Genomic DNA, 18144 nt, shown 5'->3' on the forward strand with positions numbered 1-18144 from the left:
GACAAAGCTAAGAAGTTGACTTCTTGACTGCAGGGGACACACAGCTCCAGGATGGTCAAAGGAAGCTGCAGAAACCTGGCTTCTTTGAAAAGTCAAGCTGTAAGTGTTAGAAAAAAATTTACTGCTAGCAGATCCTGACCAACAGGCAAGCTTGAAGCTTGGATTAGGAAAAGAACTGAACATCCTTGTTTTGACTGCATGCAAACAGGAAATAGACAATTCTGGGATTTCCAGGCTCTTGCCCAAATCCAGTGTGCCAAAACCGTACATGATATTCTGTTCTTTATTTTATCCTGTAAGAGGAGAGGGTATTGCAGAAATTGCTAAAATGGGACAGCTACCTAAAGAAAACGAGGATTGTTTTGTTAGAGAATACAGTGCAAGACTCGGAAACGACTAGGACTAAAAAGTCATTTTGTGCTTAAATTTACACTCTATCTTCATGAAAGTATGTAAGACAGCAGCAACAGAATGAAAATGGCAATATTCTACTGTACCTTACGTACCCAGAGGGAAAACAGTCTGAACTTTGGGTTGCACGTAATGCCATTCTGCAGATCAGAACCTACTTCTCTGTGAAGGACTCGGAATGAGGGCACGTCACTTCAGTCAGAAGTTTCAATATCCGTGGTGCGTGGTTATTATGCACACACCTCGCCCAGAACCCATGACCTCCAAACTCAGCTTGCTCTAGGAAATCTCAGGATGGAGAGATTCATGAATGACACAGCAATTAGTCCTTAAAATGCATTATTTTTGATAGACTATGCACATCAGTAGCTTCTGGAGGAAAAGGATAGTTTGTATTTTAAAGAGTGATAGAGTAGAAACTGACAGCCGTTGGGGTAACTGGAAAACGAGAAACAAGTGTCCTTTATTTGGTACCTGCTGCTTGTCTACACAAAGAAGAAATAGCAGTACTGTACATCTGCTTTGAGAAAAATACCATCCCATAACATGAAATGGCTTCGGTCCTCAATTCAAGCATTCTTGTGGCAGTGAGTTAACCCATTGGGATTCATGGAGGAAGTAATTTGAAGGGTCGCTCTTTAATTCACGAGAGGGGGATGGAAGAGCAGCAATGATAAGAAGTTTGCTGTTTCTGGGACTCCAGAATTCTGTCCTTGACCTTTCTCTGAACAGACTGGCAGCCATTCTACATCTGCATTTATCTGGAGGTGTATGGGGTGGAAAGTGCCTTTTTCTTTTTGTCTTTTTTAAACAGAAGAGGCTCATTTTCCTCTTTCTCCTTTGTACCCAGAGAGATTTAGGAGAACAAGGCAATCGAGTGCAGTTTTAAACTAATAACAGCTCTCATGGGATAGGAAAAACTTAATTTGAAAACACAATGTATCTGAACTTTGGAAAATGACTAGCTCTTCAGTAAGTCACTGAATACTAATTAGAAAAATAAATTAATGCGGGACCAGTAAGAAGAATCCATTTATTAAGCTACTTCTAATTTTAAATAAACAATTACTTGAATCAGTATTATTTACTGTATCAATTACTTTATCGGGTCTCAAATTATTTTTAAGATACTGCTGCAAATTACAGTAACTTAAGTAACTGGTATTAAAGTAAAAACATTGAGATTGGAGTTTTTTCCAAGCTCTGCGTCTTCTGCCCCTTAAACTAAAGTAAGTGTCTGGAAAAAAGCATCCGACAGCATTTTTTCTTCTTAGATCATGTGATGATTTCTATGTCTAAGTTAGTGTCAAAGATGAGTGAAGGAAAATTTTATGGGGGAAATGCTACTATAAGGTACAGGGAGGTATATATCATAATATGATAGAGAGAAAAGCTTTTATATATAAAACTTCATATAAAAACATTTTGAGGGGGACAAATAGCACTCACTCCCTTTAGATCTGATCCTGTACTGCTGTCGCTCACTGAAGAGTTCTTCCACTCACTTCAGTATGAAAACACAACCAAGATTTTTTTTTACAGACTCAACCTGTGCACTAATTAGGAGGGAAAGGAGCACCTCGCAGCTCTTTTTCAGCAGAGGGGCCAGTCACCATGGCGAAAGGATTTGAGAGCTATAAAGGCTATTCCCCTTACGCAAAGAATAATTTGAGCTGTAAGGATTCCAGAACAACAGTAAAAAAAAAAAGAGATTGAGATATACCCGAAAAGATGAAATTTCTTTTAGCAAATAAGTGAAGACTGAAGCAGACTCTGTTTAAGGGATACTGTCCAGTCCAGCCAAGGAGTACTTGGAAAAAAAACCCATGCAGGTAGCAGCATCTCATTTCTCATAAACTAATGGAAGAAGAGACTCTTCAGTTTCTTTTTCCACTCATATGTAAGAGATGTTATGTTGCTTCCAAGGAAGATCATGTTGGCTTTGTACTGGAGCACCCAGAAGAAAAGGAGTTTTGTAAACTAAATCAAAGGCAGTTTTGGGCTTCTGTCATACACATATCTGCAAAGAAGGTTCCATGAATAGTATCCAAAGAATGAAATTTAACTTTTTGGAAAAATCCAGACTGTGTGGAAAAATATAAAGCAACAAACTCCTGCTGCTTAGCTCAAGGGGAGCATTTTTAAGTGCCATATACTGTATCCTCCTAGATAAATCACAAGAGACTGTTTTTCTCATGTTGTCATCTCTGTTTATTTAGCTAAAAGAACCAGGACTAATAAGAGAATGTTTTTTACCATGTGACAGGATTTGTGAGGAAGGGAAACTTAGGCTCCTTCCTACCCCTGCGATATGCTCCAGACTGTGACTGTAGCTTGCCAAATGAACTAAACCCACATCGCTGACAGTGAACTACAAACCAAATGCTTACTCATTGTCTTTTTGGATGTAAGCATACAACACAGATCTTTCAGCATTATTTTGAAAAGGGAAAATGAGGCGGCAATTTTATAGACTTTATTTTTAATAGCTTAGAGGCCCTGAGAATGGCTGCCAGTCTGGACAAACACAAACTCCTTAGAAAATTCAGACAGGTACAGAAAAAAATTCAAATCCTGATGCTGCTGGTGCAGTGATGTTGCTTTTTGTTTTTGCTTTGTTCATGCCATCATCAAACAAACAAAAAAAAAAAAAGAAAAATAAATTCTAGGTATTTGGAACCCACCCGACCTGAAGAGGTGACTGGTGTGTTGTTCCTTGCAACAGCGAACAGCAGCAGCAGCAAGTTCCTCTCCCCACATGGGAAAGCCTCTTCTTCCTTATGCTGCTGCGTTTATATTAAACAGTAGATTCCATGTCTTGCTAGGGTTCAAAGCACATGAAGTCTCTGTCCTGCAAATACCACACTAATGTGTTTTGGTCATGTATAAAACAGAACTTTTAACTTAGCTATATGTGAAGAGCTTCATTTCTCACGCCGGTACTTGCTTGATTCAGAGGTCTAGTTTTATCAAGTGTCTGTCTCCTCTCCTGCTTAAAGTCTCAAGTGGTCCATGTAAACAAAACAGAGCTGAAAACAGTCTCTCTTCCTCTTCATAGAGCTGTTTTTATCGATATGCAGGATTTCCTGACAGTGTGGCGTTGGCTAAATGTAAAACAGGCAGAGGATGAGCTTCTGTGTTAAAAACCCAGTTGTCTAATGGTAGAAGGTCATCATTGGAGAAAAGCAGATACAAATACCTAGATATCAACACAGAGAGAAAAAATGGTGGGTATTAAAGCAGAGCAATAGACAGGCAGCGGCAACACAGCAGCTTCAAGCCCCACCAGACAGCAGCTAAAGCTATGAACAAGTTACTTGCTTTCAATCTTTGTATAGCACCCACACAACCTGCCCTATTATAATGATCTGAAGAGTCATTTTTATTATGGTCGAGCCCTTCAATGAAAAGTTGTTGTAAAGACAGCATTTTAAGCTTTCCAAGTAACTTTTGTTTTTCAAGACTCCTTTCAAAGACTTGCAATGTAAACCAAACATCAAGACACCAAGCACGAGGATTTGGGGGGCAGGGGAGCACAGAAGTTCACAAAAAATTCTTCTTAATGGAGTAAACCCAGTTGGAAATGACTAATCCTTTTTAATACAAATCAAAGATTTTGAGGAAGCACAAGGGAAGGCACTAAGCCATGCCAGATATCTGACTTGTCATCACCATGCTGGAAGCTGGTTCAGCTTCTGGTGGGAGGAAATGGGCCAATATATTGTGCAGAGGGGATTCATAAATGTTGTGCATTATAAAGCAATGCAGAGCAATTGAAGCGTGTAACAAAATTAAGGTTTCTGGACATATGTGGAAGAAGATTATTTCTTCATTCTTTTTTCTTAACACACTTTTTGAACGTGGCTGTGCTATACTTTGTAGGATATATTGGTGGTAGGGATGTTTGTCAGGGCTTTCAAACTCAATTGCTACAATTCAAAAGGCATTTCCCTTGTTCCAGAAAACCTGACTGTGCAAGCGTAACATCGCGGGGGTACAGGACCTCTCAGCTCCTCCTACAGCCTGCTTTCCTGCCATCCAGAAAGCGGCAGGTCTTGCAGCACTTGACAAGGAAGGGGGGTCACTCCCATCAGTGAGCTCTGTCACATCCAAAACGTGCACACAAGTTCTGCCTTCGCTCTGCGGAGGCTGCTCTTACTTCTCAATCAGACACTGGTAGTGTCTACCGTCTACAGTCGTGTGTCACTGCCTGACCGCTCTCCCATTGCATTTATTTGCCAGTTGTATCCACAGCACAACCCAGTCAGTGAAGCTCTACTTTTTCTTCCCTTCCTCACCAATTAACTGTTTACAGATAAAAATTTCTTGCTGAGATGATTCAGTTTTGTTCTGCATGTCTAGTCTCGTTCTCTACATTTTTCATTCATCTTTAAAACACCACACCTTTCCTTTCCTCCTTACCCCTACCTTGCTTTCTCCCTCTGCAGCTCTCCAAACTCTTTTTCACCACAGCAGCAATGTTTTATCTTACTCAAACTCACCTTCCTCATCTGATTCACGCTTTTGCTTTGAATAACTCAAGCAACCTGTTTCTACATCTTGCTGCTTCCCACTCAACAGCTACCTCCTTACCTCTCATACTGCTCAAACTCTCATAATCTGCTGAGTATCTTGAGCCAAAGTATCCAAGCAGCAACAATACACGTTTGGGAGAGGTATCAATTTTGAATTTGAGGGAAATGAAGATGCGGAGTTACCATCAATAGCAGAAATGATCACAGCAGGCATTCCGTAACACACATTTTATGTCCCACTTCTGACGGACATCTTCATTTTCCTCATGGCATCACACCCAATCCTTCTGTCTTTATTTTCATAGCCATTTGAGCTATCCTGACCTTACATTCTCTATTTTATCTCAAGGTAACACCAGTTTCTGGTTTGGCTATGCCAGTCGCATCAATGTCAAACGTCCAATATCCAGCTCTCCAATAACACTTTGTTTTGTCCCACAAGCAGGAAATCATCCAAACCAAAAGCCAGTAAAAATTTCTGAGTTCCTTCCTAGAACTGCCTTCTTTTGCAATGCTTGCACTATAGTACGTTCAGTTACTGAGTGATGCATCAGTGAATTTTCAGATCTCCTTGTGATTATTTAAGATGCAGACAGGATTCTGGCGATACTTCAAAGGTCAGCCTTGTCACCGCAGAAGTCCCTTAGGAGCAGATTTCATTCTCTGATTTGGCTTTTATAGGCAGATCAATCACATAAGATCAGCTCCTGGGGAGGTATTGCTTGGTATTGGAGGTATTGGACCTGTTTGAAACTGCTGCCTCTCTCTTTGGAGTATAGCTTTTAGTCTCCAGAAAATGAACTTGAAGAAGTAAGTGAAATAAAATTAACAAAGACAACAGAGGAGGTAGCAGTGGCTTTCTTTTTATAATGATAACATGGGAAAACAAAGTATTGTGATTATGTAGAGGAATTTGGTAAGGAGCCAGCAGAAGGGGAGAATAGCCAGACTCTCCCCTTACATGGGACGAATTCGGAGCCCCTTCTTGCCAGTGAAATGTGTTGTGGTGCCTGAAGTAGGCACCAGTACTGCCACTTTCAGGACCTGCTTTCTTGCCGCTGCATTTTGAGCTCCCAATACCCAAACCCAATCTTCACATATATCTGCTACAGCTAAAACCTGAAAATTTGATATTGCTGATACTGTAAACTCTGCTGCTGTATAGAAACGCTGTTTGTTCTGCAAAGCCTGTATGCCATGCTAGACTGCTAAATGGTTACAACTGTCTTTTCGTCATATCACTGGGTTGTAAAGACAGAAAGGGCACCTTAATGAGTCTTCGTTGCTGACAGGTTTGTGCAACAACATATGTATCATCCCTTCCATCACACATTGGCAGAAAGTGGTATGGATATGTAAGCAGAGACAACAACTATGTCTCCTAATAGCAGCTCTGGCCTCATTCACACTGCCAGCAGTGGCTTCTGTCTATGGATTTAACCAATTAAAACATTCCCCAAACTGTTATGCAGGAAGAAAAAAAAAGGGGTAGGGAATACAGCCAACTTGGACACTTTTCTTCCAAAAGTAGACAATTCACAAGATTTCAGGGAGGTAACCAATACAGGAATCTTGGTAGATTTCAACACCAGAATTATGTTAGCAAATTTGCTGGTGTAACTTGAGTATCAAGAAATTTGTCACACATTAGAAGACGTTGCTTCATCGGCAAAACCCCAGAGCAATCACAACCGTGTGACAGAACAGTGCTATTGATAGCTGCTTTGTGTCAATGATGAAGGAGATGAGCAGCCATGACACGCTAGCTCAGTTTTAAAAACAGATCTCTTAATAAAATCCCCGTAACATATTCCTTTCTTTATACTAGTTTTTCTTATTGTATGTATCATCTCCATAAGTTAGAGGTTACAGCATATTCTAGTATCACATTTTTTGTTATTAATTAAAAAGAAACATAGTGGAAGACCAATGACTGAACATTTTACCTTCAACCAAATATGCAACAGAGTGCTTTAGCTTCTGCAGGGTGGACTACAGGTGTCCTACTGATTTGACTGAATTGAAAATAAGATTATAAAATATGCCTGATATTCCTCCTTACACCAAGAAGCATTCTAGAAAAATATGTTGTCAATAAATACAGAAAAATCATCCAAGGGCACAAAGGACTTTTGTTCCATCCATTTACTCCCTTCCAGTGACATGCACAGGAGAAACAAGTTCTACAGTATCAGAGCATGGCACATACTTGTATAAGACATGTCAAGTCAGTGTATCTAAAAAAAAAAATATATCTTTTGCACAAGGAATTTCTTAAAAGGAGATAACCTTCTCCTCTGCTGTGATGACAGAAATCAAATAGAAATCTTAAAACCTAAAGCTCTCTCAGCACAAGCTTCTTGTATAGGAAATTCCGCTTGTATTTTCTGCTGGTGAAATGGGCTGAGACCCGAAAGCTGGGGAAAAAAGCTTAACGAAACCATAAACCACCCTGATAAGATATGAGCTTATTTGTTGAGCCACTGTATTCTAGAATTCAGATGCTAGCTTTTACAGAAGATGTAGGAGTGAAGAGAACTTACTTCAAAGTTTCAGCAAGGAAAAAGCTCTGCTGTACATCGTCATATGTAGGAGATGAGGAATAGACATCCTTGACCCCAGAAAAGCCACCACTGACTCGGCAATACTTGTCAATTGCCTGCAAAGAAGAAGGGAAAAGAAAAGGAGAATTTAATTGTAGAGCAAAATATGGAAACGTTAAAGGATTAGGCTTGATCAACAAAGGAGGTAGCTCTTTCCGTGCTGCATTACTCTGTTGTGAATCTCCTTGACAGAGGATGCTGTGGATGTTAACGGTTTACGCTGACCAAAAAAAAATGAAAAGGGACTGGACACATACAGAAGTAAAAGTGCTCCAGGGCTACTAATGACACCACGTTTGGCAAACTGCTAGATGCTAAGAAAGTATTCTTGGGAAGAATACTTTCTTTCCTGGGTATTTACTGTTGACTGATACTGATGACAGGACATGGACTCAGTAGACTTTTGCTCTGAGCTGGTACGGCTCCTCAGAGGTAACACTGAGTAGAACATACATCCATCAGTCAATCAACGCAACATATGCTATGAGGTGCATAGGAAGATGACAAATGTCCCTGGATTTTGCAGCTGGAAGAGTTTGAAGAGTTATAGGAACTCTGTGACTAGTAGCTAGTCATAGGGACTTACTGAAAATAGGAATAAAATACTGTACTCATCTTTAGGGACTGTTGATTTCATCTTATAAACTCTTCTAGCTGCTGCTTTCTCCCCACATTTCCATCTCCTACATGTGCTCTTCTCTGTTTCCCCTTTATACAGTTGAAACTCAAGTCAGCTTGTGTGCTGGACTGCAGAAGAGCTCTTTATCTTTAAAGCATGAAGTTTAAATCCATAAACATTCCATGCAGAAAGGGGCCAATGGATCCGTGATTCACAAATCACCCAGCTAGTCAGCTCCAACACAGTACTGCAAAAAGCACAATGGAAGAGGAGGAGACTGGAAAGAACGCATTAGTAGCTCAGAGCACCTCTCGCCTACGCTTTCATTATTCCACTCACATGCACGACCTTACAGCACACAAGGATATCAGCCATTAAAACCGGCCCCAAAGAAATGACTCTGAAATGATTCACAGGTTATTTGTGCTTCCCTGCTGCTTTGGCAGTGCTTCCTCAGCAGACACCGTCTCTTTTAATAGATTCATGCAGGGACAGAAAAGACACAGTGATGAAGGAAAATGTTTGGCTTGGGATGTCTGTCATTACCAACTACCGAACGTAGCTACCTGTAGTTCAGTAATCTATGATTCAGGCCGTCAGCCTGTATGAAGTTTCTCTCCGCATGGTGCTTTAGGCCCAGATTTTTGTTAATTCTGATTTTTGCTAGTTATACTCAACAGAAGCTGAGTGAAGTCAAGGCAGGGGAGCAAATAGATTTTGAATGATGTCCCTTTTTATGCAGAGAAAAACTCAATCAATCAAAATGAACTCTTCAAGGTCCTTACTATAGCCTTTGCATACTAGAAATACTGGGAGACAAAGGAGAATTTTCCACTGGACACATGCATGAAGAATGCTGGCAGATGCCATCACTGAAATCAGGAGGAAAAGTGGAAAGGCAAATAAGCAAGGCACCTAGGACAGTAAATCACAGCACATCAGGTACTACAGCTAACCTCCTCCTGCTATACACTCTTACCCTGTGGAAACGTGAGGTTGTTCATGGACCAAAGAATAATCCAGACTGTACAGAGTTCTTTCAAATTTCTGAAGACCAAGATTTTTAAAGAATCCAGAGAAGAGACTGGCAAAAGGATGTTATTGGACGCCTGTGGCTCTAGAGCCTGAGCTTATGCCAAGAAAGGTACTGCCTTTCTTGGCAAAATCTAATTCTCACCGTAATTCATATCTCAAGTGGAACTTTCTCCAAGTTCGGATGGAAACGCTCCCTCTTTTGTTGGGACTTGAGCCTAAAAGGAGAAAGTGTCTGGATGAATACTTTACAGATCTGGTTACTGGTGCAGGCTAGGGCTACGCTGAGACTATTCACATGCTGGGATTAGGGTTGCCCAGCTTTCCTCTACAGTCTAGAGAGAAAGGTGTACGTGACACGTCTAGCCCAACAGCATCACACGCACGACAATCTCTGTCTGCATGCTCCTGCACATCACCAGTGATGCTAGTTATCACATGGCAGCCAAACAAAAGCAAAAACAAAAAAAAAAAGAAAAAAATTAATTGTTTGGCCGACTTCTGAAGAAATAATACTTACACTGTTTATGGAACCATTTGCACGTTCCTCCCCACAAGCCCTACAGCCACTAGGCAGGCGTGGTGTGAATAAACAAGAGCCAAAGCACTTTTGCTTTCTAGGCAGGAAATGAAGTGCCTCCTCTTGCCACTATCCCCTTTTTTATAACAGTGCAGAACACGACCTTGCCTCTGCTTTGGAGTGTGGCAAAATGCAGAGGAAAGCTCCAGTGGTTACAATCCTGCCAGAATTTCTAGCATGCAGAGTCTGACCTTGCAGGTGTTCCTCTGGTCAACGATTCAGTAACCCTGACACTGTGCACCTCAGCTCGGACAGGAGAAACTTGCCAGGGATTGTGGCAAAAGGAGGAGAAGGAACGAACGGTACCACTGTTAGGACACTGTCTCCTTCAATTCCTTTATTCTGGAGACTGCAGACAATAGATAGCACTGAGATCCTGCTGTGTGCTGCAGAGGTCTCATGCTTGGATAACTAAGTGAAACACTGGTGAAGCTAGCAGGCCTAGAAGCCTGAAGAAAGAAAACATGTGATATATATTGATTTTTTTTTTCCCTTACAATTACCAAGTAGTCTTGTACCTTCAGAAATTTCTCCTTAGAGAGACAGACTCTGGCTAGACTGGAGTTCAGGATAGGCAGAGGATTTATCCTAGCTGGTCAGAGATCTGGACACTGCAGGTAATAATGAGCTGTAGAGGAAAAATTCCTCTGAAAGACTGCTATACAGCTGTTCATCCAAATATAGATCAACAAATTGTCCTTGACTCAGAGGTGTACAGAACTTCAAGACACTGGCTGAAAAGTTTGGTGCTGTAGACAGGCTGCTTAGAAGGCACTTGAAATTTGCAGTGTTCTGCTTTCACACAGACCTCGGAGTACTTGGTGTAGGGGTATCTGATTTGCCACCTGGATACTCTTTCATTCAAGAGCTGAAGACCAGTCTCCTTGATAAAACAATGCTAAATTTATTGCACCCTAGAATACGGGGAAGTCCTAGATGACTGGAAGGGTATCAAGGTAATGCTACTACTATGAGGCATTGGGCAGGCTGAATACTTTTAGGATGGCATACCTGATGTTAGTTCCAAACAACTACAGAAACACATGTAAAAAATACTGACGAATAAGCGGATAATTGACACCAATCAGCATGGTTTTATAGAGAACCATCTTGCTCTCAAGCTTGATTTCATTCTTTGAGGTCTACAAATTGACAAATAGAGGTAACTGCTGAGCTGTAATAAACTTAAAAGTTTCTAAAGCAATTGATATGGTACCATAAGATGTTACAATAAGACAAAGCAGCACTATACCATACCAGTATCACTATCTTAAAACTGACTGACAGTGCCCTAAGAATGAACCGGCAATGTAAAATCATCACCAAATACAGCTGCTTCTCACAGAGATCCACAAGGAGCAGTCTGAAGTTTTATCAATCACTGCAACGCTGCTGCTGGCAAAAACGACCCAGGTAACAGCAGTGTAACCTGGCAGTTACTGGAGCCCAAACAAAATGAGTTTCATATAACCAGGCACATAATCCTAAATCTAGATATAAAGGCTGTGTAACTGCAGAACCAGAAAGTAGAGATGCTTCAAAGAATTCAGTGGCCACATGAGACAATTCAGTACGAGTTCCTGCTAGGATATTGTGGCAGGTGCACGCGCAGGGACAGTAAACAGTAACAGGGATATAATTTTACTTTTGCACAGGGCTGTGGGTAAAGTCAAAACCAGAATATGCAATTCTAGAACTCATTTTTAGAAAAGGATGATGAACGGATGTGGAGGCAGACATTTGGAGAAAATGCTTCACAGCGAGAGACAATACAATTTGTTTAGCATCTTAAGTAGACTTAGTAGCAAGTTTGTTACAATTTATGAAAACTCTTTGGAAAGAAAACATGGGGGAATAAAAGACATTTTACTATGGTATAGGAAGTCATAGGAAAATCCAGTGATTGACAGCTGAAACTAGACAAATTCAAATAGGAAATAAAGCATATATTTTTAACAGTACAAGTAATTCAATAATGGAATAAAATACCAAAAGAAGTGGATTTTCCAGTTCCCTTTATTCAAACCAAGAGTAGAACAGAAGAATATGCAACAGCGTACTCTTGCCAAATACACGTCTTGGCTCAAAAATGACGCAAAGTGAAATTTCAGGGCCTGCCACATTCGGGGAGATCAGAGTTGATCTAAGTTCTTTGGAAATAAAACTGGAGGTGCCTCTAGATCAGACCCCAGCTCCCTCAGTTCCTCTGAGGGTGTTTTTGTGGATGCATGTGTGACTCTTCCAGACTATACCACCAACATGCTCATAAAAACTGTGCCAGTTTCTCCACCAGCTGTGGTTCTCAGAGCTTCCAACCCATGAACCGTGAACCCATGTTTCTTTTACCTCCAACCTATGCCCGCCTCTTTTCTGTCTACTTTGCTTCACTAAGTAGAGAGCTATAGGTCTTCCAACTCCATCTTGCTGTCAGTCTTCACCGTAAGTAGAAACTCTGAATGAATTCTGCAATCTCCATGGTGCAATCCTATTTAGTCAGATACACAAGTCCCTAACAAATAGCTGAACCCTTCATTCACACAGCTTAGATTAGTAATTGGTTTTACATACCTATTGTGAAGTGGTGACTCTTATTGCTTTCAAATAATTAGCCTAAAAAGGATTTTAGTAATTTTCTGTATTTACCCTGAATATCTTGCATGTGTATTTCTGTAATACTTCAGCCAGCCCCCCAGCATACCATCATCCAATTTGGCTGACCCAGTACAATTGAGATGGATGTTGTCTTTAGTGCTAAGTATAGTATTAGGGAGAATTAGCCTTTTTTTTATTAGGAAGGAGAGAGAGACCCTGTCACAGGTATTTATGATCACTGAGGGAATATAAGATTCAACTTCCTGGTTTTTCTACCACAGACACTGCATTTGGAGAGATGTGACAAAACAGGCCTTGGTCAAGGCACAAGATCTACACTAAAATGCCCAAGTTTTGTCCAAAAAATCTAGATAATAAAGCCAAAAAGAAGGTGCCAATCCTGAAATAGATAAAGTACAGCACATAGATCTGCATACACACACAGTCCAGCCCTCTGTGCAAACTCCCATTGATAAAAGGCAGCGTGAGATCTGGGCTGGGAGTGCTAAAGAAACTTAAGTAATGCAGTATACTTAAAAGCCAGGTGGTTCTGCAACATATCCTTGATCATCTCTGAAGAGTTCTTAAAATGACAGAAGCAGACCTCTAACATGTTGGTGAACTAACCCAAATCCACTCGGTTAGGGATGTATTCATCCATCCAAAGAAACAAACAAGGGAGACCACCAAGAACCCAGTCATCAAACACCACATTACAGCAGGTTCAATGCAGAAAAATAAGACCATTTAGAACTCAGAAACAAAACTCAGTTTCCCCAAAAGTTTAAAAGAACTGCTAGACTTCTGATGAAGAAACTATCATTCACCATGAAAGGTCTGTAATACAGATTTCAAAGTATGCTTCAATGGTTGAAAGGCAAAAGAAAAGCAAATACAGACAGTGTTGTACAAGAGCAGCAAGTCAACTGCTCTGTGTGTCATGCCAGATTCTTCTCTATTTATAAATGGAGGAATAAACCAGAGTTGTGTGTGGTAGGGAAGAAGGAAAAGTAGTGAGTAGGTGTGAGAAGTAAACACAATAACTTATTTTCCATATGCAGGGAACAGAAAACCCTGAGGAACAAAAAGCTTCCCAAACTTCTATGTTAGTATGATGGTGGGGTAATAAAATCTGTAAAGCAGGAGGGAGAGGTATGCAAAACCATTTACGCAGAGTTCAAAAACATTTTAAGGCTATGTTGGATAAAGAAAGTTTTTATTGAGGAAGCAAGCAAAAAAAGTCATTCCGTAAGGACAGAGGCAGTTAAGCACATGGGCTGCTTGATTTACACAGCTTCGATGAAGGCTGACGGAGAAAATAAAATCCTACTCTGCACACAGAGAAAATTGGAGGCAGGGGAGGAAGAAGGGAAGGTTTGGTTTGAAAGCGTTAATGGGGGCCAAGATATGAAGACAAATGGAGAAAACTGAACAAAATGCAATTCAAAGATATGCTATGCAGTGTGCTTAAGAGACAGATCCTGGCCTGAAAAAATGTACATTTGTAAATTCTTTAATTTAGTACAAAGGACCCAATCTCAGCCTAGATCATCCAGCCATAGCTTCTGACAGAGCTGGTGTTAGATCAGCAAGCATTTGTAGTACACACGCTGGCAAGGAGTAAGTTACTAAATCCGTTTCTTTGTCACATTAGAAACATGCACGGTTTGGGCAGGAGGGATGATGTGCCTCAATGTTTGATGTTTTGGAGAGAGCAGCAATGCACTCTGGAATACAAATGTGACAAATGTGAAACCTCTCTCCAGAATAACATCATGTTGGTTATAACGGAACAGTCTACAAGGCAAAACCTAAGCAAGACTAAGAACACAATCTTAAAATACTTGGATGCTTCCACATGATTGTAACTGTGCTGAGGGAAGGATAGGGATGAGCTCAGCTAAATATTCTGAACCTGCCTTAACTATCTTCCACTTGATGAATACAGGTTTCTCAACAGATCTCTTCCTCCAAGTACTTTTTCTGGGTCTCTTGCCTCTGGAGCAAAACTGGTTTTCACCTGCAGAATAAAGTTTCTCCAGGCTCTTGGTTCACCTCTTCCTTTGCTCTTCCCTCATCTCCTTTGGCTGCAGTGAAAATATTTCATTAGCGTCTTGTTATCTTTAATGTTTATGCTCATCTCTGAAACTGGCTTTGACCTGTGTTTCCAAAGACTGCTGGAGCTGTAGCGGGGAAGTGGAGAAGCAGTAGTAATTCACGGATCTTGAAGATGACCAGAGAACTGCTTGGCCAGCAAATTAGTTTTGCAGGAGCCCAGTACAGACCAGCAGGTGGAAGCAGTGAGAAACATGAGACCAAAAAAGGCTCCCAAGTTCAGCCCTAGGAAGCATTTAAAGGACTAAGTCTTTTGGGGATTAGAAATAATTTTTACAATTAGAATATTACACTGTCATGTGAAAATAAAGCCTAGTTATTAATACAGCTATAGTTATTCCATAATCTATGACTACCAGATAAAGGCGTTATCCATCTACGTACAAAGGATGAATGAAGGAGGCCATGACCTCAGATCTGTGTCAAGAGTCTTACAATGAACCTGGGCTTCTGTAGACCAGTACAAGCATTTCCAATGAGAAAGACTCAGAAGCATTTTCACACTCGGGAATTTGATTAAAATATTCAACAACTAGATTTAAACTCAGGAAAGCAGCTATACAAAAAAACACAACAATCTCTAAAATACCTTAGCAACAATTTTTAAGTTCTGCCTTATGTGCCATTACTTAATGACTTTATTTTATGATCTACTTCTTGCAATGCTGTAATTTTTTGTTATAGTTGAGTAAATCTAAACTGACTGGCAAATTTTTCCTTCCAATCAGACAACTAAGAAAAGAAAAAGCCATGATACCAACCCACATATAGGTATGTACATGCTATCTAGTCTACAAACCATCTGAGAACAGTTGTCCTACCACTTGTGTTTTAATAGCTGACCAAGAAGAAACTGTAAGAATAGCTTTGTCTTTTATTCTAAACTGAGTGCGAACACCTGCTTAAAGTTATTTATAATACACTTTCATTTCCCAAGATAAATTAGCCCTCTTGGGGGCTGTGGACTACTGATAACAGTAGGAGTCATGACCAGTGGATTCTATTTCCATGCCTAAAACTCATCAGCTGTATAAAGCTGAACACATCTCTCATCTGTGCATCTGATTCAGCAGTTGCAAAACAGGAATAACTGCATGCACCCCCATATGTACCCTGGTTTACAGGAACTTGTGAAAAATCGATTACCATTTGAAGTGTTTCAGTACCACGACACTGAAGTGACTACAAAAGGAAAATACATAGAATTAAATTACTGACAGATAATTAATACAGTTACCTGCGTTGCTTCCCAGCCCCACTGCCTGTACTTGGGATCATGGGTGAATCTCCACATATACCAGTAGGTCTCAATCACCTCTGGTCTTAGGATGTAATACTTCTCATTCTGACGCACTGCCACCGCCTCTACACCGCCATCAAATTTAAATGCTTCTGGACCCAGCTTTAATGCTGCAGAGGAAAGAGGTAAAAAAGAAAAGAAAGAAGAAATTTATTCTTTACAAGTCTTTGCAGGAAGGGTGGATAGGAGACTGCTATATCCCAAGCATGTGAGAAAAACAGAAACTAGCTTGCCTTTAAGCAGTCCCATAAATATTTTCTATTGTTGCAGCCTATAATTTTTCTTATGAATAATTTATCCAATGCCTGTGAGAAAACTACCTATCTTGACAGGAGTACAGTAATCCTCTTGAAAATTAATGAAACGCTAAGAATATAAACATATTAACACATTCGATTATAGGATAAAATTAAAGTGACTGACATCAGCTCTTTACAAGCAAAAGAGAAAAAAAAAAGGGGGGGGGGGGGGGGGGATGTCAGCAGAGGTTTTGATGTCCTTTGATCCCACCCAGAACTGCAGGAAAAGACCTTAGAACAAAACCAGGTACCACCATCTCAAATAACCTGCATCTTCATCCAAACTCTCTTGGTTTAGGGAAGGGCTGTCAGGCCACCATAACTGATATGCTTCATAATGTGATCCTCAAGTAAAGGGTTTACAACTAGGCAATGAGAACTTAGCCACACCTGAAAATAAATCTTAGTTCAGAGATTCAATATTTCATCCCTTAAAGGAAGCTGTAATGGCCCTGTGCCAGCAACTGGAAGATTATTCATATAAGGTGGTACCTGTAGAAAAACTGTCTAAAATATGAAGATGCAATTACAGACTTTTTTTTTATTACACAGCTACACATTATTCCTCAAATAATAATGCACTCTTATCTATAGCTGCACCCCACCCTTTGCTTTGGCAGACAATTTTTAAGGCACGGAACTTTGAAGCCGCACTCGAGGTTTAAAAATTATAAAAGCAAATAATCATGTAATTCCTATGGGCTAGAGGCTCAGATTAACCATGGTCTCATGAGTCTGAAAGGGGAACCTTAGAATACTACAATAAAAAATATGAGCACCTCCCAGTGCATGGCCCAGCAGGAAATCTCCCCCAAAAGTTCCTTAATCTTTTTGTTTCAAGGGAGTATGGCTCTGGATGCCAACAGAAAAAAGCACCACTTTCTGCTTCAGCTGCGTGCATGGTAAGGAAAAGTCCATCAAGAAATGTTTATGATACTTCTTTCAAAATGGGCCATTTTACCAGTTTCAGTGAAAAAAATTTACAAATTTTACTGCAAAATCAATGAGATTAGATACAGAGTTCTACCTATCCAAGATTAAGAAGATAAGAATGGCCATACTGGACCAGACGGCAGTTCTGTCTGGTCCAGTATCACGTCTCTAACAACAGCCAAAATCAGACAAGGATAGGGAAGAGGAAGAACAGGCCAAGTATATGAGATACGTTTTTCCAGCTTCTCTACAAGTCACCACTTTTTTTGAGCTCGAGGCTTCTCCCAAACTAGACATACTTTTTATGTGGCCAGTAATTCTTAATAGATTTATTTCCCAAGTACTTACCTGGTGTTCCCTTAAACCTCTGTAAAAGCCTTAAGCAGCCAAAACAACCTCTGCTAAGGAGTTCCACATCTTTAATACCTCTTGGGTATAAACCCACTTTTTTTTGTTCTTTTCCATTTTCAGCTTGGTTCCTACTAGATTCATTCAATAGTTTCTAGGTTTTGTCTCGGAGAAGAGAGTGAACATCTGATTCCTATCCACTCTCTCCAGTCTCCTGGTGATTTTGCAAATCTGTTGCATCCTACCTAAAATGTCCCTTTTCCACACTGAAGAATACTATCCAATTCAGTTGCTCCTTGAATGGATACTGTTCCATACCTTTATTTTTCCATCTAGCCTTTCTCTGCAACTCTTCCAATTCTACTACATCCTTTGTGAAATGAGAGGACCAGCCTGAATACAGCACTAAAAGTGTGGACAAGATTAATACAGTGACACAATGACATTTTCTATTTTGCTCTTTCTCACTTTGTTTTTCCTGACTGCTACTGAGCTGACATTTTCATAATCTCAAGAGCAATTTCCTGAGTTGTAATGGTCAGTTAAGAGCTCATAATTTTATATGGGAGGTTAGGAATAATTTTTTCATAGGTGCCTCACTTTACATTTAACTACACTGAATTTAATTTAGTAATTTATTACCCAATTACTCAACCTCATAAGGTCCTTGTGTAATTTTTCAGCTTTCTTTCATCCTTGCTATCCTAAATAGATTTTTTTTTTAGTTACTACCAGCACATTTACCTTATTATTCCTGCCCTCTTCCTGATCATTTAT

At 40.2% G+C, this 18144-nt stretch overlaps 1 protein-coding gene across 3 annotated transcripts in view; it reads right to left on the bottom strand.

Annotated features, from left to right (window-relative positions):
* Positions 1-846: 846 nt before the first annotated feature.
* The window catches only part of MAN1A2 (mannosidase alpha class 1A member 2), a 142017-nt gene continuing 124719 nt past the window's right edge, over positions 847-18144 (bottom strand). For 2 of the 3 annotated variants that reach the window (XM_069785922.1, XM_069785924.1), the window contains 3 exons: positions 15725-15897; positions 7490-7605; positions 847-3610 (listed from right to left, as the gene is read on the bottom strand). In XM_069785922.1, coding sequence (XP_069642023.1) covers positions 3478-3610; positions 7490-7605; positions 15725-15897 — 422 coding nt within the window. In that variant the 3' untranslated portion in view covers positions 847-3477. Of the gene's footprint in view, positions 3611-7489; positions 8416-15724; positions 15898-18144 lie in introns of those variants that run through there. The other variant, XM_069785923.1, reaches the window with a different exon arrangement.

Source organism: Haliaeetus albicilla, chromosome 6 (assembly GCF_947461875.1).
Source record: "Haliaeetus albicilla chromosome 6, bHalAlb1.1, whole genome shotgun sequence".
In the NCBI taxonomy this organism is placed as follows: domain Eukaryota; kingdom Metazoa; phylum Chordata; class Aves; order Accipitriformes; family Accipitridae; genus Haliaeetus; species Haliaeetus albicilla.